This window comes from Hemibagrus wyckioides, linkage group LG17 (assembly GCF_019097595.1).
Source record: "Hemibagrus wyckioides isolate EC202008001 linkage group LG17, SWU_Hwy_1.0, whole genome shotgun sequence".
In the NCBI taxonomy this organism is placed as follows: Eukaryota; Metazoa; Chordata; class Actinopteri; order Siluriformes; family Bagridae; genus Hemibagrus; species Hemibagrus wyckioides.
The window spans coordinates 6,400,779-6,425,247 of NC_080726.1; the positions used below are offsets into that span (position 1 = coordinate 6,400,779).

General features: G+C 36.8%; 1 protein-coding gene across 1 annotated transcript in view; it reads right to left on the reverse strand.

Moving 5' to 3' along the window:
* The window catches only part of b3glcta (beta 3-glucosyltransferase a), a 158,182-nt gene that overhangs the window by 34,890 nt on the left and 98,823 nt on the right, over positions 1–24,469 (reverse strand). Inside the window, exons 7-10 of the mRNA XM_058414233.1 lie at positions 23,182–23,318; positions 19,263–19,326; positions 16,095–16,226; positions 6,193–6,262 (exon numbers count right to left, since the gene is read on the reverse strand). Coding sequence (XP_058270216.1) covers positions 6,193–6,262; positions 16,095–16,226; positions 19,263–19,326; positions 23,182–23,318 — 403 coding nt within the window. The remainder of the gene's footprint in view (positions 1–6,192; positions 6,263–16,094; positions 16,227–19,262; positions 19,327–23,181; positions 23,319–24,469) is intronic.

Consider the following 24,469-nt stretch of genomic DNA (forward strand, 5'->3'; position numbering starts at 1 on the left):
AAACAGGACATTCTGGACAAAGCTCCTTTATTATGCTATGCAAGCTTCTGTAGACCATTTAGAGTGACAGCACACATCGTCATACATCCTGGTGAAGGTCTTTGGTGTGTGAAAAAGGTAAAAATTCTGATTTTTAGAAGATGGTTCTACTCTCCAACAGTCCACAGGAGCTTATGTACCTATAAAGGGCTTTTGTCCAAAATGTCCTGTTTGTTCGAGAGTGCTTTGGATGTGGGGTAAATAAAATAAATAAAAAATTGACAGTGACAAAATGGTTTCACTCTCAACAGTTTACAAGCTTATAGAGACAACAAAGTTCTACTGAATCCACAAAAAACACTAAATGAACAAGTGAGGTAGGACAACCTTGCAACCCATGCTGTTAAAGTGAATAGTAATTGAAAGGCAGACACTGATGTATTGAGTCTAAGTGGTTGAATTCACTAAGTGAAGCTAGAACAAAATTGCAACAACAAGGAACAGGGAAAAAAGACAAGTCTAACATCCTACAAGGACAGACCAATAACAGCAAAGACATCAACCCCAGGATACTACTTCGGGTTATGTGGATGATAACTGGACAAAACCCAGAACATGCAATCTGAATGAATCATCTCTGTAAGCAGTTATATCAAGCTCAAATAGAAGGACACACAAGATAACAAAAGGCCCCTTTAGTATACACAAGGAGAATGGCACTTTAGATGCCTTACAGACTACATTACACTGATCTGTATTTGCTATGGTGCCCATACTGGAACATGGGAATCTACGGGTCACTGGAACAGTCCAAGGACAAAGAGTGCAAATTTGGGAAAAGCTTTAGAAGCAGTGGTTATCTAAATTGGCCTCTTGTCAACAGCAACAAATTTCAACAGGAACTCTAAACCCATTATTCTAACAGCAAATTAAAGACAAACAAAGAAATTTCTTATACAAACCAGTAGTACCAAAGCAACATTCGATTAACTCAAAGGCCAAAGGATAATGGGATACACCACTTTATCAGGATCAGGTGGATTAGAAATGTGTCTGACAAGAAACTTAACCAAGCAGAGACTAATGTTCAGGCAAAAGGCATAAGTAATTTAATTCTGTAACAGGACTGACCTTTGCTAAGCCACTTCATACTTATTGAGATTTCCAAGGCGATAGCTGCTCACAGGAATATCAACACTGTGAAAGACAATACTGAAAAATATTTCAACTGGCTGCTATTTTGAGCCCCTTAGTGGGAAACGTTACACAGAACATACAAAACACCAGGATCTATAAAACCAGTCTGGAGATTAAATATTGAAACAGATGACTGCACATCAATGTTCATATGTAATCACAGATTTGAATGCCTGAACACCTACCAGGGGATGGATGGATGGATGGATGGATGGATGGATGGACAGATAAATAGCATTGTTGCAGACCATGTACACCCTTTCAGGAAAATAGTATTCCCTGATGGCTGTGGCCTCTTTCATCAGGATAACGTGCCAGGCCTCAAACCAAAAATGGGTATAACCCTTTAATGAACATTTCACATTATACAAAAGTAAGTGGTGGATCACTGGTTAAGGCTTTGGGATAGTTTGTGGAGGTTGTAAGTTTAAAATGAATCATTTCTGTTGCCACTACTGGGTTGCTTGAGGAAGACCCTTGAACTTTAATTGCTCAAGTCTATACTGTTTCAATAGTTCATTACTCTGGAAAAAATCATTAAACAAATGCTGTAAATGTAAATCACCTCACCTCATCACCTCAGCTACATAAAGTACACACAAGACAAGATAAAAAAAAGTTCATCTGTGAACTTTAATGTAAAACCTATTAAATACTGCATACATAAAACCCCACAAGGGATTAAGGCATCCCTTATAGATGATATAACTCAGAGAAATGTATAATTCATGTACACTGCCAATTACTCAATTTACTCATAATCTTGTTATTGCTACTGTTTGCAGTCACCAATAGCATAGTATGTTTATTTTGCTGCTATTATTGCTGCTGTTGTGGTTATTGCCATCATAAAAATCCTCCTCTTAAAAGTTCTTTAAAGTGACTTCTGAGACATGATTATGATAATCAGGCCAATTAAATGCCAGCAACGGTTCCGCAAATATGCTCTTCCTTTCCAAATACATCTTCAAAACAGATGGTAACACTTTAGCTGTCTCATTAAGTAAGGAATCGATGGGTAATGCTATGTGAGTGCTCAGATCCAAGAAGACCTGTTATAATTAGAGATATACTGGAGGATAGCCCATCATGCCTTACAGGAAAAGGCACAGAGAGCTGCAGTCAGTGATGGGCTTCAAACTCAGCTTGAATATACAAAGTGAACACATACTACATTCCCTTGCAAAAAAACAAAACAAATACATTGCATGCATTAATTACTTTGCATATTCCTCTTTAATGTAATGAAACCAACTGAAAATATCAAATGCTATAATATGGTCAAATAGCACATATGCACACATTCATGGTGACATAAATTGGCTGTATGATCAGTCAGGTGTTTAGCTAAAACAAGCTGATTCTGCTTACATCCAGTGCTTGAATACATCATTCAATGCTTTTGAAAGTGATAACAGAATAACTGAATGTAGGACTGAATGAAACGCCAGTTTCAGCTCATTATAAAGTTCTAATGAATGCCGATAATTATGGTGTTCTAATGACCTGAATTAGATTCATTAGCTAAAAGGTAAACAACAAACTGTACAAATTTAATATGTTGTAATTTATATAGAGTTGTAATTTATATGTTTTGCCACATTACATTTATGGCATTTGGCAGGCACCAAATGCAGAGCGACTTACAATTTATCTCATTTTTTAACGCTTATGGGCCCAGTAGTTTGAGCTCACAAGCTTCCAACACCTTAAACACACTAAGCTACCACATCCCACAATTAACTATTCTGCTGTGCATGTTTTAAGTACCTAAATTTAATACTATAGTTATAGATCCAATCAGTTCCAACATACTAATAAGATTTCTATCACAAATCACTAAATGTGATTGTTTGACGTTAATACTATGTGAATTGATCAGAGTCACTCTACAGTATGGTGGTTTTGGGATTTGATGTTTAGAAAAAAAATGATAATAGTGTGGGAAACAGGAAAACATCTGTATTATCAGACATGATACCTGATTACCAGATGTGAAATGAGCATCGAAAGCAGCTGATATCAAGAATGAGCTGAGTTTTAATACACATGGATGAACAATCTTGTGTCACGAATGGAAAGAAAGACGGCTTTAAGGAGGTCTGTAACTGTGTGGCTGCAACACCAAACCAGGAATATGAAACTGGATTAAAAAAGGGGGTTGATGGTTCAGAGTCAGGCTCAAGAACGAGACTACGTGTTTTAGCAGCAGAAGTGACATTCAATAACTAGAAATAAGTGACATTAATTAGATGACAAATGGTAGCAGAATTGACAGATACTTATTAAAAATAGGAGTGGGTGAAGGATAAATCAGGCAGAAAGATGCAATAGATTCAGAGATAAAGTCAGAGATGACAATTGGCTTTGTTAAAAAAAAAAAAAAGAGTATCAATCACAGAACTTTAATGATGGAGAGGCTATATGATATATATCGCTTATTTTATCTTTAACCTTTTGACCAGTTCATTGACATTCCTTTTCTACCTCAGAAATGGAAATCGATTTTCTTTTAATCAGTATAAACAAATGAACTATTTTATCTCTGCAAGTCTGGTATAAATTGAGTCAGGACTCTTTTGGCTTTCAGTGTAAGACGAGTATTTTTCCCTCTGTTGGATACACAGAATTTCAATGGTTGAAAATAAACACCTTCAAATTTAAATGCTTATGAACAAGCACTTGGGGCAAATGTTATACAAACATTTTTGGAACACTTCTATAAAACCTTAGCTTCTATTTAAATGTAGAAATACTTAAAATATAAAAATACCCTGTGTCTACTTTCATATGAGCTTCATATTAACCACCATTGTGGAATGGGACATGACAAAAACATTCAGTGCTGAACATGGACACAACCAAACAGGAGGAAATTCCATTTTTTGCACACTGGAAAGAGGTAAAGGGAGATTCTTTAAAGAAGATGGAATTCACAGATTATTTTAGGAGTAATCCAGTGAGAGGAGAGGTAAAATGGAATAAGTCTAGTCTAATGAGCCCAAGATGATCATGTATGTTTGAGATTGTGCTATGGTAAAAGCTTTGCATGCATAAAGCAAATACAATACAGTACACTGTCCTTTCCTTCTGTACCTAATGAATGCTCTTCTCTGTGATCCAAACACAACAAACTTATATTCATTTGTTGATAACACTGTCCAAATCATTCTGTCCTCCTGCATAGGTTTTGTTCCCCATTTTCTTTCTATCCTGTTTGCTATGAAGGAAGTAGTACACAGCTGTGTATAGATATCTTCGGTTTTCAATATCCTGGCAATTTCTTGCACGGAATAGCCTTCATTTCTCAAAACAGCAACAAACTGATGAGTTTCTGAAGTTTCTGAGATCTTTTTTACTTTCTGGCCATTTTTAGATAGTAAAAAAGATACTCAAGCAGTCCAAGGAAGTCCATTTTCAATGTTTCCTTAAACAGCATAATGGTTTTCAGCTGTGCTAATATAATTTCACGAGGCTTTTGTAAATATGAAGTAGCCTTTCAGCATGATAATTTAAGATTAGCTAACACAATGTGCTATTGAAAAACAGGAGTGGTGTTTGCTGAAAATGGGTCTTTGTATGCCTGTGAAGATATTCCATTAAATACAAACATCTGTTTCCAACTAAAATAGTTTACAACAATTTCTGATCAATGTAATGCTGTTTTAATAGACAAAAAGTCCCTCTGTTTCTTAAAAAAGAAAATATTAAGAGAGTTTCTGAAAAAGTGGTAGTGGTAGTGTAGTTTACACTCCTGAGGTTGCCAATACTTTTATGTAGAAGTTTTTTTTTTATTTTTTTTTTACTAGTGCCTAGACCTTCCTTTAAACACAAGCACTTGCCTTTATGTCTAAAGTCAGAGGACTGAAATTGAGGACTTAAAAATCAGTGTAGGTTTTCTATGCTTTAGAGAAATTACCAAAATAACTAGTATTTGTTCATAGACTTTAATGTGATGCTCATATTAATTCATTAATAGTGTGTTTTTTCTGCATTTGCCTACATATGCCAAGTATGATTCCAAGCATTTTAAATGCATTCACAGGCCATTGTAGAAATTCTTGCATGACATACAGTAATGTATGACTCAAACAGTACTGCTAGATTAACCCCTCTCCTCACTAAAGTGAATGCCACAAGAAAATGGCACATGCTTTAACTCTTGCATATATTCTGAATAGTGCTTAAGTCTATAGCTGTGGTATATACATGCACATGCTCTGAATATAAGTGCCACAGAATATGGCATCTCTATATGTTACTGCCCTATGGTGTCCTCAATCAGACCCTTGAATCCCTGAACCCTGATTGATTCAAAATATAAACTATTGTGATAATGGTGAGTTCTCATCACTTAGGCCCTGTCCACACAAACACGGGTATTTTCAAAACCGCAGCTTTTTTTATGCAGTTTGGCCGTTCGTCCACACGCGAACGCAGCAAGTTGCTAAGTTGCTAAGAAAGGCACCATGCGGACAATCTGGATACATGGGATTGCTTACCACTTACAAACCATGGAGATATCTTTGGACTGTAAATTGCCAGGAACAGTTTTCAACTCAAGTCACCATCAGCTGATAGCTGAAGACAGACAGATGTTTTTTTTAACCATATAGTACACAGCTAGAGAAGGGAAATGATTTATAATCACACTCTCCGGTGTCACCCAGATAAGGATGGGTTCCCTTTCAAGTCTGATTCCTCTCAAGTTTCTTCTAATATCATCTCAGAGACTTGCTCTGACTTGCTCATTAGGGCGAAATTTAAAATTTATAATTTATCCTGTCCTGAATTTATATATTTCTGAAAAGCTGCATTGTGACAGTGTTCATTGTTAAAACCGCTGTACAAATCAAACTGGAAAAAAATGAAAATAGCTACACTTGGGAGACATTTTTGTTTTGGAACATTTAAAATATTGCAATGGCAGACTCACTGGGTATAAAGTAAACAAACATATTTCATACAAAAAGTAAATATTATCAACCCGATTAAAACAATGACAAATTGACTCACCTCTTTCTGTGTGGAATTTCTTGCATGTTTTCACTGCCACAAATATAGACTCCCTTTTAACAGGCTCACCCTGATGAGAAGAAACATGAAAAGATTATATAAATATTGACGCGCACACACACACACACACACACACACACACACACACACACACACACACATATACAGTAACAGCAAATGTCCAGATTAGCACTGTTTGAAACTGACAGGACAGTGAACTAATCACACACAGACACAGACACACACACACACACACACTAAGTCAAGCCTCTTTCAGATCTATTTTCCTCTTTTATTTGGCTGCAGCCCAGTTAAGTATCAAACACAAGGTGAATGCATAAGTCATTTAATCCTCTCCTATTGCTATTGAGTCTTTTATCTCAGGACTGCAAACTAGTACAGAAATCCTTTTAAGCCCTATTTAAACTCCACTTAAATTCCGAGCATGTTGTGTAGGTTTGAGTCACTCTATAAAGTTTGAGTAGTGCCCTAGGGACCATACTCTACAGTGACAGATTTTACTTCTGTTTTACTGAAAAAGGAACAGACCCTGAACATTCTCTTTCCTTCTTCATTTCACCTTCAAGTGACATGTGAATATCAAATATTACACAAAATACACAACAGAATTCATATATACAGTTCCCTCAGAAACCTATGGGAATGTTAAGAAACAGATATAGATCTTTCTGCTATAAATGGAAAATACACTATATTGCCAAAAGTATTCGCTCACCTGCCTTGACTCGCATATGAACTTAAGTGACATCCCATTCCTAATCCATAGGGTTCAATATGACATCGGTCCACCCTTTGCAGCTATAACAGCTTCAACTCTTCTGGGAAGGCTGTCCACAAGGTTTAGGAGTGTGTTTATGGGAATTTTTGACCATTCTTCCAGAAGCGCATTTGTGAGGTCACACACTGATGTTGGACGAGAAGGCCTGGCTCTCAGTCTCCGCTCTAATTCATCCCAAAGGTGTTCTATCGGGTTGAGGTCAGGACTCTGTGCAGGCCAGTCAAGTTCATCCACACCAGACTCTGTCATCCATGTCTTTATGGACCTTGCTTGCTTGCTTGCTTGATTTGGCCAGCACCGCCAAGTTGCCACTGTTGGGCCCTTGAGCAAGGCCCTTAACCCTCTCTGCTCCAGGGGCGCCGTATCATGGCTGACCCTGCGCTCTGACCCCAACCTCCAAGGATGGGATATGCGAAGAAAGAATTTCACTGTGCTGTAATGTATATGTGACAAATAAAGGCTGTTTCATTTCATTTCATTTGTGCACTGGTGCACAGTCATGTTGGAAGAGGAAGGGGCCAGCTCCAAACTGTTCCCACAAAGTTGGGAGCATGGAATTGTCCAAAATGTCTTGGTATGCTGAAGCATTCAGAGTTCCTTTCATTGCAACTAAGGGGCCAAGCCCAGCTCCTGAAAAACAACCCCACACCATAATCCCCCCTCCACCAAACTTTACACTTGGCACAATGCAGTCAGACAAGTACCGTTCTCCTGGCAACCGCCAAACCCAGACTCGTCCATCAGATTGCCAGATGGAGAAGCACGATTCGTCACTCCAGAGAACGCGTCTCCACTGCTCTAGAGTCCAGTGGCGGCGTGCTTTACACCACTGCATCCGACGCTTTGCATTGCACTTGGTGATGTTTGGCTTGGATGCAGCTGCTCGGCCATGGAAACCCATTCCATGAAGCTCTCTGCGCACTGTTCTTGAGCTAATCTGAAGGCCACATGAAGTTTGGAGGTCTGTAGCGATCGACTCTGCAGAAAGTTGGCGACCTCTTCGCACTATGCGCCTCAGCATCTGCTGACCCCGCTCCGTCAGTTTACGTGGCCTACCACTTCGTGGCTGAGTTGCTGTCGTTCCCAAACACTTCCACGTTCTTATAATACAGCTGACAGTTGACTGTGGAATATTTAGGAGCGAGGAAATTTCACGACTGGATTTGTTGCACAGGTGGCATCCTATCACAGTTCCACGCTGGAATTCACTGAGCTCCTGAGAGCGACCCATTCTTTCACAAATGTTTGTAAAAACAGTCTGCATGCCTAGGTGCTTGATTTTATACACCTGTGGCCATGGAAGTGATTGGAACACCTGATTCTGATTATTTGGATGGGTGAGCGAATACTTTTGGCAATATAGTGTATTTGGGTTTGAGATTAAAATTTGAGATGAGGGTTTAGGATTTCATTTTTATTGCCTGATATCTAGCTGTGTTAAACAACACAAAACATAGAACCTTTTGTATCAGGCCATCCAGTTTTAAGTCATGAAGTCAATAAAAGCATATACCACTTCTGATAACTCTAATGTCATCACCAGATTGTTATTTTCTTCTTCTGTAATGCTTTTCCATGTTTTTCTTTCAGTTGCCATTTGAATCAGGTGGTTGTTCCTTCAGTTTCCTTTTCAGGAGGTGAAAAGCTGCTTAGCTGGTTTAAGCTCTGGTGATTGGCTTGGTCAGTCTAAAATCTTTAACTTTTCCCCTTTGCTGTGTTAACAGTTTGTATTGGATCATTGTCTTGCTGCATAATTAAGCATGACTTACAACACCAGTAATGATTAATGAACGATTGAAGCCCAAGCCATGACACTACCTCCACTATGCTTGACCAATAGTCTTGTAGGCTTTTCCACACTCTGGCCTTTCCATTACTTAGTTAGAGGTTAATTTCCGTTCCTGAACCTTTGTGGTCATTTTTGTTTTTCATTTTGAATTCCAATCTGGCCTTCAGATTCTTTCTGTTGATCAACGGTTTACATCTTGTGGTATGGCATCTGTATTTCATCTTTCAAACTCGTTTTTAAAATGTGGATTCTGGAGGTTGTTGGTGATGTAACCGAATATTGTTTTTTCTTCAAATCTTTCTGTCATCAGCTAAGTACACCAATGGTTTCTTTCTTTTTCAGGAAATTCCTAATCCAAATGGTTTTATTGGCTATGCCCAATGTTTGTGTAATATCTCTGACAGATTTTTCCCTTTTCTCAGCTTCAAAATGACTTGCTTTCCTCTCATAGACAGCTCTCTGAACTTCTTGTTGGCTTACACTTTGAAACAACAAATGCAGCCATCACAGGTGAAGCTGAAGGCTAGAACCAAAGGTAAATGTTCCTAGCCATTTGTTGTTTAAACAACCAGGACAATTTCCCAGGACACACCTGGGTAACAAGAAACACCTGTCAGTCACATGTTCCAGTATTTTTGCTCACTTAAAAAGGAGGTTTTCTGATACAAAATGTGCTATGTTCTATGTTGGTTAACACAACTACATATAAATACCTGGAAATAAAAGCTGAAATCCGAAACTATTTCATCTTTCGATCTCAAAATCAAATATCTTTAGTCTACAGCAAAAATGGCCAGTTTCAGACATGGCTGTGCATCAGTCTTATTCAATCAAGAATGAGATATTTATAGATGAAATAAAGAGATTTTCTTAGAACCATTTTACATTTAAAAACAGTAATACCGTATAACACTTAAATAAATACATTAGTTTTAAATAAAGAAGCTGCCCATATTTGGGTACAAGAATTAATGCTGATCAGGTTTAGACAATGAATAGTTAGAATACATGATAAGATAAAAACTTAGAATCTCTAATTAATCAATCAATCATTAATCAATCATATTGATTAATTAATTAATTAAAAATAATTATTGTAAACTTACACACACACACACACGTGCTATTTGTGCTACTTTAGTGCAAATTACTGAAAAATATAAAACACTGGCTACCGGCTAAAACAGTGTCAAAACACACAGATCATCTCAGCTTGCCGTGTAAAGAGCTGCATATCTACAAACTGGTCAGACTGCCCATGCTGGCTGCTGTACACTGCCAAAAGCTCCAACAATGGGCATGTGAGTATCAGAACTGGACCACAGAGCAATGGATGAGATGGCACCAGGATACACAGGAACTGGACTGTTGAAAAGAACACGTGATTTTTCTCCACTCAGTTGTTCAATTGTCCTGTTGTAGTGAGTCGCTGCATATCTTTCTCTATTTTGAACACATAAATGCATGGTTCAAATAAGCAGTTTGCTGTAAGGTTTTTTGATCATTTTTGAGTCAGAAGGAATCAGGATTAGAGCTTTAAAAAACCTTAAAGACTGAGCCACTAAAAATACTTACATAAAGATAGAGTTTCTTTCTCTTATCCAATCTAGTCAGGAGCTACATATAGCCATGAAAAAGTGTTACTTATCCAATTAAATAAATGGACCTGTCACTAAAGCACTTGTCTTTATTAAAAAAAATCCCCCAAAATAACAAATGCAATATTCACAGTGGATGATTATCTGCCTGCAGACCCACATCCCAGATGTGTGACACTCAACTCTTACCAGGCTTGGGTAATCTTGCTCACTCAAACAAAAGAAAAAAAGCCCTTTTCACTTTATGTATTGACTTCACCTGCAGGAAGTGTGCTACCAGCTTTTCCCCCCACATGTTTCCTTTTTTCCCTGTGTTAAAATAGGCACATCCCAATTACCCTTTGGTTTCACAGCTCTTCACGGTCTCAACGAAATGTGCTTCGAAAATAATTGGTGCCTCCTCAGAGGAAATTATCTAACCTAAATCCATATAAAAATGTCTTTCACTTAAAAAATAAAAATATGCAGATAGATAGACATACAGACATACAGACATACAGATAGACAGACAGACAGACAAACAGGTAGACAGACAGACAGACAGACAGACAGATTGATAGATAGATAGATAGATAGATAGATAGATAGATAGATAGATAGATAGATAGATAGATAGATAGAAAAATGTTTAATAAATTCAATAAACAAACATAAAAAAACATAATACATATAAACATAATAAAACATATACTAAATATAAATTATAATAAAAATACAATTCTAATAAATAAATTATTTTAAAAAAATTATGAAATTGTTGGAAACTTGTGGTGTGTGAGCAAAAAAACTTTGAGATGTTGGAAAATAACCAACTTCAGGTTGGTAAAGGTAACTCAGCTTTGTCTCTATGCTTTATCTCTTTTTTCCTATTACAGCAAAGCACCAACTTACTTAATAACTAAGAGTAAATAGTCAGAAGTCAATATTAAATATATATAAAGACACTTATACTGTCTTGCTATTTGATTTTAGATTATGATTTCAGTTGTTCCAACTGATGCTACAGTGATTCCTAAAACAGTAATATCTCAAGCAGGCAAGAGAACAAAACTAATCAGGATATGTCTGCTGCCTGGAATAAAATAACACTGTTTGCTTTGGCAGGAGGATGGTAATCAAAGGTACTCTGTTTTTCCATTCGAAAACATGAGGATGTGTGGCTGCTCAGAAGGAAGCACCACCGAGTCGTCATGATTGCATGAAAGTGAGTTGTTTCAGCGAGTCTGAGATAAATGCTGGACCTGCTGGGAATCCTGACAAGACTTGCTGACAAAGTAAAATGGAAAACGAACTCGCACTGCTGTGGGAGCTCTATTATACAAATTATAATGATTTCTTATTGAGAAAAAAGTAAGTGTTCATAAAGGAAATTCCAGCTTAATTATGCATGTTCTTTTCCTACTGAAAACCCATTACAATATATAACAATGGAGTCTAACAGTTAACTTTTTACTCAATTTTTTTCTACTCAACAGTCTCTCTCTCTCTCTCTCTCTCTATAGAGAAGGACAGGTAAAAGAGACATAGGTGCCTAAGGGTCATAGGTGCCTACTCTAATCCCAAAAAAAAAAAAAAAATGTAACACTGGCTATGACAGAGTGGTGTCAAAACACACAAAGCATCTTAGCTTGTCTGCCTGTCTAAGGACTGGTCAGAGTGCCCATGCTGACTGCTTCACACTGCAAAAAGCAATGGGCATGTAAGCATCAGAACTGGACCACAGAGCAATAGAGGAGATAGCACCAGGATACGCAGAAACTGGACAGTGGAAATAACAGCTAAAAACAGGTGATTTCTCTCTACTTAATTAATTTAATTGTCCTTTTTACTGAGTTTGTGCACATTTTAGTCTATTCTGAACACACAAATGCATGGTTCAAACAAGCAGTTTGCTGTAAAGATTTTTGAGTCAAAAGGTCAGGATTAGAGCTTTAATAAGCCAGAAGCTTAAAGACTGAACTACTGAAAACAAATACATAAAGATAGAGAAGAGGGAACTAGGAAGGAACAAGGAAATTAACTACCTGATATAAAATAAAATAAAATAAAATAAAAAAATAAAATAAAATAAAAAAGGGAAATGTATTAATATAAAAACAAAATGAATGTAAAAATAAACCATGCATAATACATTTCTACTGCAAAAAAAAAACTTAGCAAGTGATATAAGACATATTTACTAATTTCAGGCATTTTTTCGTTCTTTATTTCAATTACCACGTAATTTTACTTCTTTCTGGGGTTAAATGCTTGGAATGAGCAACAGATTGCAACAGACAAGGTTGCCAATAGATTAACATTAAGACAATTTGGAGTGTGAAATAAGTAAAGATATCTAGAAATAGACTAATACAGAGAAATATTAGTTGAAATTGCCTATATGCAATGTCTTGCCGATATGTGAGATGTTTGTGAGAATTTTTCTTTTAGATCAGTCAGATCTAAAAATCACAACAGTGAGTTGCTGACTTGTTGCATGGAGCACAAAGAGCTTATAGATTTTTGTAGCTGAATTTTGCACCTCAGTGTGTGAGCTGTGACTGTGATTATTATCTGCTTCATGGTCCTCCATCACTGAGAATAAGCAAACTAGCTGACCCGTGGCCACGTTAGAGGTAAATTCCATCAGTATTTCAACTCCGTAAATTTTTTTTTTCCCACTTATAGAGAGTTTCACTTATACCAGCTAGCCAGGAGCTAAATTTAGCCATGAGAAGGAGTTTATTGTCTGAAAATTTCAACTCCTTTTTTACGCAATGCACTTCTTGTTCAACTTCTAGAAAACAGTGGCTTCAAGTGCACTTTTGATGAATACCAGAAAGTCTTTGTGAAGGTGGACTTAGTGTTTCCACATCAAAACGTCTTTAAAAGTGTTCATTTAAGACATACAGTAAATCCTTAAAGGCATTAACTGTCATCAAGAGGAGACAATTTCCTTGCAGCTCATTTCTTTCCTGAGATCTTAATCACTTCAGGGAAAAAAAAATATACGCAAAGTTCTCCTGTTCAAAGTAATAGGACATGTTCAGCATGTTCTTAATAACAGGATGTGACAATTTTTATTCCAACTGTTAAAGTGAAGCCTCCATTAGCAATACTTTACTGAGAGCAATAGTGCACTAGCACTCGAGAATGAATGTCGAACAATTTCAGAAAGTAGGACTGTAGATGAATGTGAATGAAACGTCTACAGAATCACATTCAGAAATTCAATATCTGAATTCCAGGATTTTGTACCAGATGAAACCGGAATGTTCTACCTTTGATAACCTTGTAATGTCATGTCACATATTTTAAAACAAACCACTAGAGGTAGAAAAGACAACTTTGTTCACATGAATATATTTTTCTGATTTTGCACCAGTGTTGCAGTTTCATAAAGACTGGCAGGAAGTGCCAAGCCCTTTTTTTTTCTCACTTGCGAAAGAGTGAGAAATATACCAAAGAAAAAAAAATCCACATTCTCAATTAAAATTCACAAGGAGAAAAGTGGAACATTGCCATGAAAAAAACTTAAATGCAAATACGATAGACTCGGTTTTCGTTCTCATTTATTGCCGCTGTGAATGGTTTACATCTGCAATGCAATTTGCGTAATCAGTTTGATCAGCTTTGCATAATAAGTGTGTATTTTTCCCCTATGCTGCTCTGTGTACTGTGCATTTAGCCAGTCAGCTGTGTGTGTTTATTGTACTGAGCTCCATTTGTTCTGATTTTACTCCCATGGCTCTGTTTATATGTTAAATAATCCTGTCTTGTGGGCTGCACTGTGGTCCTGGAGGACTGATGCTCCGTTCCACTGTTTCTCCTCAATCTAAGAGCCACAGAACATCAGCGCCAAGATGAGACTGCAAAAATTGTCACTAATCCCAGAGAGCCATGTGAGCAACTGTTCTACTACTCTCTGCTCAGGGAAGTGAAAGGGATCCACAGAAACAAGCCCTCTGAAGAGTTAGCAATGCTGGTGATCAAACTATCCATCCATCCATCCATCCACCCTCTCTTCAATCTGCCAATCCATCCACCCCCTCTTCAATCTGCCCATCCATCCATCCATCCATCCGCCTGTCCATAACAGCTTACACTGGGACTGGGTATAATCTGAGACTAATAAAACCGTAGTCCAAAAATATAAAAAAATATAACTGGTTAACAAGTTTCTGGAAGGGAGATGCTTACTCAGCAAAGTCTCAGTGCTTTAAAAAGTGTTTAGGAAGGAAGGATAAGGTGTCTATTTGGCTGCTGGCTTACATTAAACATGTCAGAAAATGTAATTTTTTTAATGTTGTTTAGAGTGCATAAAAGGGAGATTTTAAAATGTAAATATGAATTTAAACCTAAATATCTTCGTTTTAATATTACAATGATATGAGGTTGCTAAATAGATATGCGGTGGTGGATCCGGCATTTAATATTAAAATAAATGCATTATTATTAATAATGCTGTTGATCTTTCGCCTGCTCTCTGTGTGTTAAGGGTCACCACAGTGGACCAACTGGTCAGCACAACAACTTGGCGCAGGTTTTACGCCGGATGCCCTTCCTGATGCAACCCACCCATTTTATCCGGCCTTGGGACTGGCACTTCATCCAGTGCCTGAGGTTTGGGCATTGGCTGGGAATTGAACCCGAGCCTTCTGCATGGTAGGCGAGAAACCTACCACTGAGCCACCAATGCCCATACAATAATAATAATAATGATAATAATAATAATAACAATAATAATAACACTAATAATAATGAACAAATAATTAATTAATTAGTTAATTAACTTATTAATTACTTAGTTAAATAACTTTTTAAAATTATTATTATTATTAGGATTCATGGTTCGCTGAAAGCTTTTAATCAGATCAAGAAAAAAGAAGAAATTATTCCAAAAGCTCTCAACCTATTCAAAAAGGACATGTTCAATATGTTCTTAATAACAGGAGCTAACATGATTTCTATCCCAGCCTTTAAAGAGGAAGCTTCATTAGCGATACTTGGATACTGAGTACAAAAGGGCACTAGCACTCACAGGAAGCAGGACTGCAGGTGAATGTGAATGAGACGTGTATAGAATCACAGCCGGTTAAAATTTGTCTGGTTTTCAGGACTTGCACAAGATTAAACCGGGACTTTCTACCTCTGGTGTCCTTGTAATGCCATGTCACATGTGCTAAAGCAAGGTGAAAGTGTGAAGTTAATATGAATGGCTTACATCTGCCATGCAGTTTCTCATGAAATATTGCAATATTTCTGGAGGTTCATGTTTAATACATTATTATTATTATTATTATTATTATTATTATTATTATATTTTTCTTAATCCTAATTTATTTAGGCATTCATTCAGTTATACTTTTTAATTTTTTATACTTTTTTTTTTTTACAAAATTAAGCAGTTTTAATACATTAATTAATACAATCAATTTATTTAATTAATAAAATTAATTAATGAAAAAAAAAGTTTTCATGGTAAGCTAGCATTCACCACATTCAAGTAGTGTTACTTATCCAGAAGTATATTAATTGATTGCATTTTTATTTATTAATTAATTTATATATTTATTTTTTGTGATATGTGGCACATGACTACTGATGTTACATACATACAAAAATACACAATTTATTTATTAAATATAAATAAATACACAAACACTGATTCACTGATGAGGAGTGTGAGCTGAGTGTAGACACTAAGTGTGTTTTGCTAGATGTTGTGTTTACCTACACACAGCGGTGAGTGTGTGTTAACAGTAGTGGCACAGTGGTGAGCTTGAGGCGAATGCTCCGGCAACGTACACAGTTCAGGAACGGCTGTGAGACGAGGCCCTTTACCTTCATCCCAGATATACAGCGCCACCTAGAACATCAACACACACACACACACACAAACACTTTACACCACTTATTCACCTGTAAGTAGCAAGTGACTAATACCATCAGTGTTTAAATATTAGACCCCTTATTTCTTTGATTTGGGATTATTTTCAGATATATCACTTTCAACAAAAATATCATTTAGTTATTACGTCATAACTTCTTGCCTTCTTATTTCAGTCCAAATTCCTCAGCTTAACTTAAAAAAAAGACAACATGAAATATACACTACCAGTCAAAAGTTTGGACACACCTTCTAATTCCATGGTCTTTCCCGATGTTTATTTCTTTCTACATTGTAAAACAATGCTGAAGGTGGCCGAAATCCACAATAATGTCCTTTGAACAGTTGATATTGAGATATGTCTGCTACTGATGCTCTGTAAAGCCTTCATAACGGCTCTAATCTGAGGCGCTGTTAATTGGTGATTTCTGAGGCTGGTCACTCTAAATGAACTTCTCCTCTGCAGCAGAGGTCAGTTTTGGTCTTGCTTTACTGGGATGGTCTTCATGTGAGCCAGTTTCATCATGGGGCTTGATGGGTTTTGCAAATGCACTGGACAATACTGTTCTTGCAAGAACTATTCCAGAACACCTGACCTTCGTGTCTTAAAATAACAACTGACTGTTTTCTGTTGTCATTACATATGGATTACTTAAGTCCATGTGTGTTATTTCATAGTTTGAAATCTCCAGTATTGTTCTAGAATGTAGAAAATAAATCCCTAAACAAAAAACACTGAATTAAAAGGTGTGTCCAAACTTTTGACTGGTAGTGTACATGCAATTTAATGACAGTGAAGTCAGCACTCTAGAGGATCAGACAATTAATACTTAAATTGTTCACTTTGGACCAATTTGCTGTTTATTTTTCTCATCTTACTGATATAAGATGATTAATTCATCCAGGCTGTGCATTAATAATAATAAACTGACTTTTAGGTAATTTCTTCCAGTCATGACTAGAGAATATAAAGAAAAAAGGCTTTTCAGGCTGTGCTTAACCCCTGGGTACAGTGCGAAATGATGTGATGTTAGAATATTATTACTAGATGCTTAGCAACAGACACTCGATCAGAAACTGAACAGCGTGTGTCTCATATCACGTGTAGGGTAAAAGAAAAAAAAAATGAAGTCAACTGGTGATAGAAAAACGTGTCGATTGGAGAGAAGAGGAGACAGTTTTATTTTTAGAGTTCTGGACAGAAATGTATGTTCAGGTCAAAGTGGATGACAGTCAGAAATAACTGAGTATTTGAAGAAAAATCAGCAGAAGCTGGATATCATTGAATTCCTGGTTAACAAACTAAAGGCCAAACTTAATTACGAAATTGAGAAAGATAACAATTTCACAGTTGCTTGGGCACAGAACAGCAGACCTGTCCTTTTAATTTTAGACCCACTTCTTAAAGATCAGCCAATTGTCAAGCCTATTTTTCTCACTGATGTGAAACTGCAAGACAAGCCTTTATTTAAAATGGTCGCGTTCTGTATTTATTCATTCATGGTTGTTGATGGTACAAGTAGACAAATAAAACGTTCCAGGGTTTAAGATACACAGTGTTAGATTATGTGAAGGTTATGTGGCAGCTTAGTGGTTGTGAGCTTTAAACCCAGGTCCACCAAACCCCTAAGCAAGGCCCTTAACCCTCAATTGTTCAGCTGTATAAAATGTAAGTCTGTGTAAGGGGATAGGATTAACTGTTAACCCTGGGTAAATTATGAGCTGTATGAAACGTCAAACGAGATAAACCAGGATTCTTTTTACCCAGAGTTTATAATGGCCCATGATTTTGATACAGCAGCTGGAGTCAGAGTTCAGGATCAGCTCTGGAGCAAAGAGCCTTAAGGGCCTTACACAAGGGTCCAGTATAGGCAGCTTGGAGGTGTTGGGGCTTGAACAAGACAAGTGCATAACATCACCGCTTCAGAACAGGAGCAAATATGTTGAATGCAAGAAAACAAATCGTGCTAGAGTAACTTAATCCATTCACACTGACCTGATGTACACTTTTGAATTAAATAAATTCTATGAGATCTTTTTTCCCCCAGATTGGGGACCTATGAGCCCTATAGAAAAACCTCCACATTCCAGTGTTATGTGAGAATCAGTGAGGAATTTCTCACCTTTCAAAACAACTGATGAAACACCTCGGGTGAGTGAAGAAATGTCTTCAAGATTAAAAACCTAAGTCTAATTACCTAGACATACTCTTAAGAGACATTCAGCTTGTCCTTGATTACTCAAAACCTTCACTGAGGCATTATAATGCTTCAACTTCTTGATACTGTTCCTGACAAATTCTTAAAGAACCTCAAATCCAAATTCATTTATTCACTGAAGAGTCAAATGTGCAAATCCTAAAGCTCAAAGCTAGTGGCTACATTACTAACTTCCAAATAGAATTTATATTCCAGACATATTCTAGCACCTTACTTTCACACTATGGGTTGGAACTAATGGAAACGTTTTCAGACAGTTCAGGACTTTTCATGTAACTTCATAGGCAAGAAAATATGACTTTCACAGTGCACCCAGAGGCAAAAAAAAAAATTCAGCCCTGTGCACCAAACGCAAGACTACAGACACCAGAGATGTATAAAAGAAATCGAAAAAGAAAGATAAAAAGGTAAGATAGAGGTATTATTTTAATTTAAGAGGGAGAGGACTAAAGATGTACAGTGATAGTGAGTAAAAAAAAGAACCTTGCAGGAGACAAACAAAAAAGAAGTGAGTGAAGAGAGAGATGGAAAGAGAGGCAGAGTGGCATTGCCGATCTGAAAAGGTCCTTCACTCTGCAGCATGACTATTTAAAATTGGAGAGCTGTCTGGGTGGAAAGCCGTATGAAAAAGAACATGATGAGAGATGAGAGTGCTTGCAAGTACAGAGAAAATATCAGTAGTCAGCAAAGAGGATTTAAATGAAAAAATAAGATATTAAATTCATGAGCTTTATGATTGAAGTCTTAATAAAAAATAAAAAAAAGTCTGCAAAATCAATACAACAATTCAGCTCACCTCATGTTTGAGGTCTATGGTGAAGTCGGACTTCAGAGGCTGCTCTTGTACCTTATTGGACAGCCTGAAATGAAAAATCCATTCAAGTCCATTAGTATTTCAAGCACTTAATTAAGCATACACATGGAATCAATTACACCATATACTGTGATATGTATATTGACAATTTATTATACTAATAATTCTAATTTGTGAGTTTTGCATTATTTTTTTTGACACGATAAAAATGTCACTCCACTGAAAACCTGCCAGCATTTAATATAGGGTGGCAGGATTGATCGAAAACTTCAGGGCTTTCATTTATCAAAATGTGCATAGATCAAGCTCTAAATGAAGGAAATGACCATGTATGTAATGTACTGGTTATACAAAACAGTAAATAATAAACTGGACATATTATAGACTGATGTGCTTGTGCATAGCCACACTCATTTACATAAAGAAACACCCCAATTTGCCATATATGGCAAACAGACTTGTAGCCTGCTTGTGGCAATGCTTTGTTACGGACAACATAACGCATGTCAGAAGATCTAAGATGATGTATTTGGCTGATAATGAAATATGGAAACTGTTATACAAAGGAGAATTTAAAAAAAAGCTTGTGTAACACCTTTGTGAGTTGTTTGTTTAAAATAAATAAATGCAAACATTCTTTTAGTTTGCACTATGCATATACAAGGGCCTTACTCAAGGGCAGTGTCTTGTCAGTGCTGGGATTTGAACTTGTGACCTTCCCCTAAACAATACAACGTCTTAAACACTGAGCTACCACTGAGCTATGAGCAATATGAATGCACATGATGTGTGCCATTGTTTGGCTTATAGTTGGATAGGAAATGTTTCAAATTTCTGGAACTAAAACTACACTGGGCAAACAAAATCAACTCATCACTCTCATCTCACACTCATCTTTCGCCTGTGTCACCAGTCTGCCACTTGTGAGTACTTCAATAAGTAATGACTCTGTTGATTATGCTGACATGACTGACAATAATTGTGTTAAGAGCTCCTTGTAATCAGTTTACTCAAATTATTGTTTTCTGTCACAAGGGGTTTTTGTATATGCCTGGCCAGCGGTATGTGTAAATATACAGTATACACATCCTCATGTACAAGATAAATCACATTCTGTGTGTGTGTGTGTGTATGCAAAGGTTATGCGCAAAACTATGTGTATGAACAATGGATAAATGAGATCTGAGAATTTGACTGCAGCACAGCTTCAGCACCATGGACAGCAACATACAATACAACAGTGATGTGGCCTGCCCTAATACAGCTATACAGAATTTATCTCATTAGTTGAATCTGGTATGAGGTATGGTATGGTATGGTATAGTATGGTAATCTGGTATGGATTGATTCCATAGACCCACATTATTTTTTCAGAGAATGTCTGGAGATCCCCCAGGAGAAGCTGGACTACAGAAACAGAGAAGTCTGCACTAACCTTCTCAGCCTGTTGCCACCATGATTCTTACCAGTAAAAGAGGAAGAAAACTGGACAGATGAATGGATTTAAGATAAACATCTCTCTTAGCAGCACTAACTACAATTTGTTCAAGTTGTTAAATGTTTTTTTTCTCTCTTAAACTGTTTGATGGAAGAAGAGTAAGCTACCTGCTGCAGTACCAAGATCACTGTGCCCTTAGACCAGATTTGAAACATGTTTGGGATAGAAGGATTAATTAATATTTCATTTGTTCATTCATTCATCACCTTTGGGTTGAAATTAATTCAAACTTTATCACAAGAACACTGAGCTGGTGGCAAGAATATACCCAGAATTAGCCGCCAGTCTGTTTTTTTTTTTTTCTTGTTAAATTAAAATGTCTTCAAGAAGGAATCATCTGCTGTTAAGAAGTAATCAAATGCGGTCTAGCAAATATCAAATGCAGCCAAAAACTAATGAAGTGTCATCTAGAAGGAATCAAAGACTTTCTCGAGTAAAAGAATAAAATGATCCCTAGTAGGAATCAAATGCTGTCTAGAAGGAACTGCAAGGTGGAATGGAAATCATGCTGATTTGATACAGATAGCCAATCTCTGCCCAATTATTTAGTTCTTTTAGTCACTAAAGCTTTATCCTGCTAAGTGTTTTTAGAAATGTAGAAATGCCTTTCCCTAACACCCTGGACAGCTGTGCCTCTCTGGGAACATTAACTTATAAAACCGGTACTTGGCATGTCCAAATTATATCTCTGTACTCAGAGTATGGGCTAAACTGAAATCAACCAGTCAGGACAGTTTAATATACTTGTTCCCATGAGCTGTGGTACATTCTGACCCTCCACTCTCTTATTTTTATCTCTGCTGAGATTAGCAACTCGTATTTAAAAAGAAGTTTTGTTATTTTTCAAGTGATAACAAACTTTACCTCTCCAAAGATTGCTGAGTTTCTATATAAAGCTGTTTAGACCATTGTCTCTCTTCTAAAGAAAACTACAGTCATGAGGAAGAAATTAGCCCATTCCTGGGAAGACTGTCTTGAAACAATTCTTCTTTATGTACAATGGTGAATAGTTTGGAGATGGAGTATATAAGCCTTATAACCATGAGATCATGGCTGATGTGCTTTGTTCTTGGCATGATGCAGAGACAGACCCAAGTGTTCTACAACATAAAACTTCAAAAGGTCTTGCTTTTATAGAGGTAGTTACACTGCTAGATAATTAACTAATACTGGACCACCTAATATAAGTACCACCTGGCTGTTAGTTACTCTCTTAAAGATAGTAATTGGAGCTGGAAGGGTGTACTTATTTATTCCCACCTGATTACTGAATGATGTTCTACTTCCTGAGGAAAAATGACTACATGTTAAAATCAGTTGTTTTTTTTTTTTTGTCACCTGATGTTATTTGTTTGGACTTTTTTTTTCCTCCCATCACTGCACATAATGACATATCGTTTGTGAAGTCAGGGCCCATCAGAACTAAAGGTCAGAGAGGCTGGAAATGTTCAGTATGCAGATTTCAATACGCAATTTTGCCAAAATTTGCTTTTCGAACCAAGCAAAATACTTGCACAGAAATCTAGGAGTTGAACAATAAACCCAGTTAAAAAGTAAAAACATGTCTAAAATTGCTAATATGACATTACTAAATATCATATTAATTGCCATACTAAGCAGTAAACAATAAAATAACCAATTAAAATATATATAAAATCATTTTTGCACATGTTTAAACTGTGAATAAATTCTTCATTAAAATACTGTATGCTGTTAGATCTTTCCAGGCTTCTTGGAGAACCATTTTCTATCTCTGCAGGTAAAATCGACAGCTTTGATGATGTTTATTGGTCTATAAGTGAAATTCTAATTGGTTCGTCATGTGTGTGCAAGTAAAAAAAAAATATTGTGCATCTTTTGTGCACCAATTTCCGAAAGGTCAGTTGTTTGATCAGCAGGTAGGTCATTCCAAGCACAAACTCCCCTTGCTTCAGTTTCTGCAGGTTCCTGGCAGCCTCCATGATTTCTCGTCCCATAATCTAGACCTTGTTCTTGAGACACTACTTTCTTTAAAGACATTTATGTCTTCGGAACGAACAAAAAGTTGAGCTTCAAAGTGCATCCAGTATACAAGATATTATCAGTGTTTTATAGTTGAAAAGAAATTCGATCTGTTCTTTCTTGTTCTATGCCTAGCTAAATCTCTGGCTGCTAATAAAAGTGCCTACAGCTCTGACAATTGTCAGATGGATACATGACTTCATAGAATTAGCCTTACACAATTTCTGGTAAAAACAAGACTTTATGTAAACTATGGCAATGTCTTGTAGCCTAGTAATTGGCTAGTCATATAAAAGCCTTTCAATCTGTGTGTGTGTGAGTGTGTGTGTGAGAGAGAGAGAGTGAGTGAGTGTGCCTTATAATGTTATTAGCTGAGCTGAAAAGTGAGAGATTCACTCTGACCTGTTGACGAGAGGCATGCTCAGAGCCCATCCTGCACTGAAGTCTGGGTATTTAAAGGCAGACGGGTTCTCTGCGAAGGCGTAATGGTGGATGATGGTAGATTCATCATCGTGAAGAGGCTTACCAAGAAACCACTCCTAAAGGCACAGAAAACAGGGGCAGTGAGAGTAATTCTCAACATAGATTAGGGAAAGGAATAGGAATAAGTTATACCGGAGAAAAACAATAAACAAAACAACAACAAAGAAAAAAAAAACAGAGATTCAGACACTAATAAGAGACACAATAGACAGAATATATTTTTTTAATCACCAGAGACAATGGTGTCATTTCTGAGTACTACAACAGCATGGAAGCTTGAACTACCCTTACCGGCCACTTTAATAGGAACACCTGAACATCTCCTGAGCCTTGAGGCTAGTCATCTGAACATCTGTCCAGTTTTTGGTGAGTATGTGCCCACTGAGTGTTGAAAGATGATTTTCTGCTCATCATGGTTGTCAAGAGTGATTTCTTATAAGTTACCAGAGCCTTCATGTTATCTGCCAGCTTGAACCAGTCTTTCTAGAAGTACTCTTCCTACCTCTCTCTTCAACAAGAGGGGTTTTTTGGGCATCATTTTGTTTAAATGCTAGAGCCTGATTTGCATGAAAATATCAGATATCAGACGTTTATAAAATATTCAAATCAGCCCATCTAGCACTGACAACCACATCACAGAGTCACTGAGATTGCATTTTCCCCCCATTCAGGTGTTTGATGTGAAAGCTGACTGAAGCCCTTGACTGGTTTGTGTATGATTTTATGCACTGCACTGCTTCAGCATAATTGGTTGAATGCATAATTGTATGAATGAGCACAAACAAGTTCCTAATAAAGCGGTTAATGAGTATGATATGTTAACATGAGTAAAGTACATACAGCAAGAAATGACCAGGAATCTGAGAAAACGATACTCTAATAAAAATAAGTACGACTGACTAATTTGAAATTAAAAGCAATTTACTTGCTGATCCCCCAGAGAGAGAAAATAATGAAATAAAATACCTTTAGTGTAATAGAGAGATACATCTTACTACATTTTCTAAGTCTTTTGATCGCTGACTAGCACCAGAAATAAAACGCCACCCGGCTGGAAGACGTTGAGTGTCTTAGTGCCTAAAACTTCCCATGCAAATGGTAAATGAGAGGTATGAGAATGCTATTGAAGGAGGAAATTTAAGCCTTTTATGACATTTCTTTCATGAAATTTGCCTTAGAAAGGCTTTCCTTCTCTGTAAACTGGGAA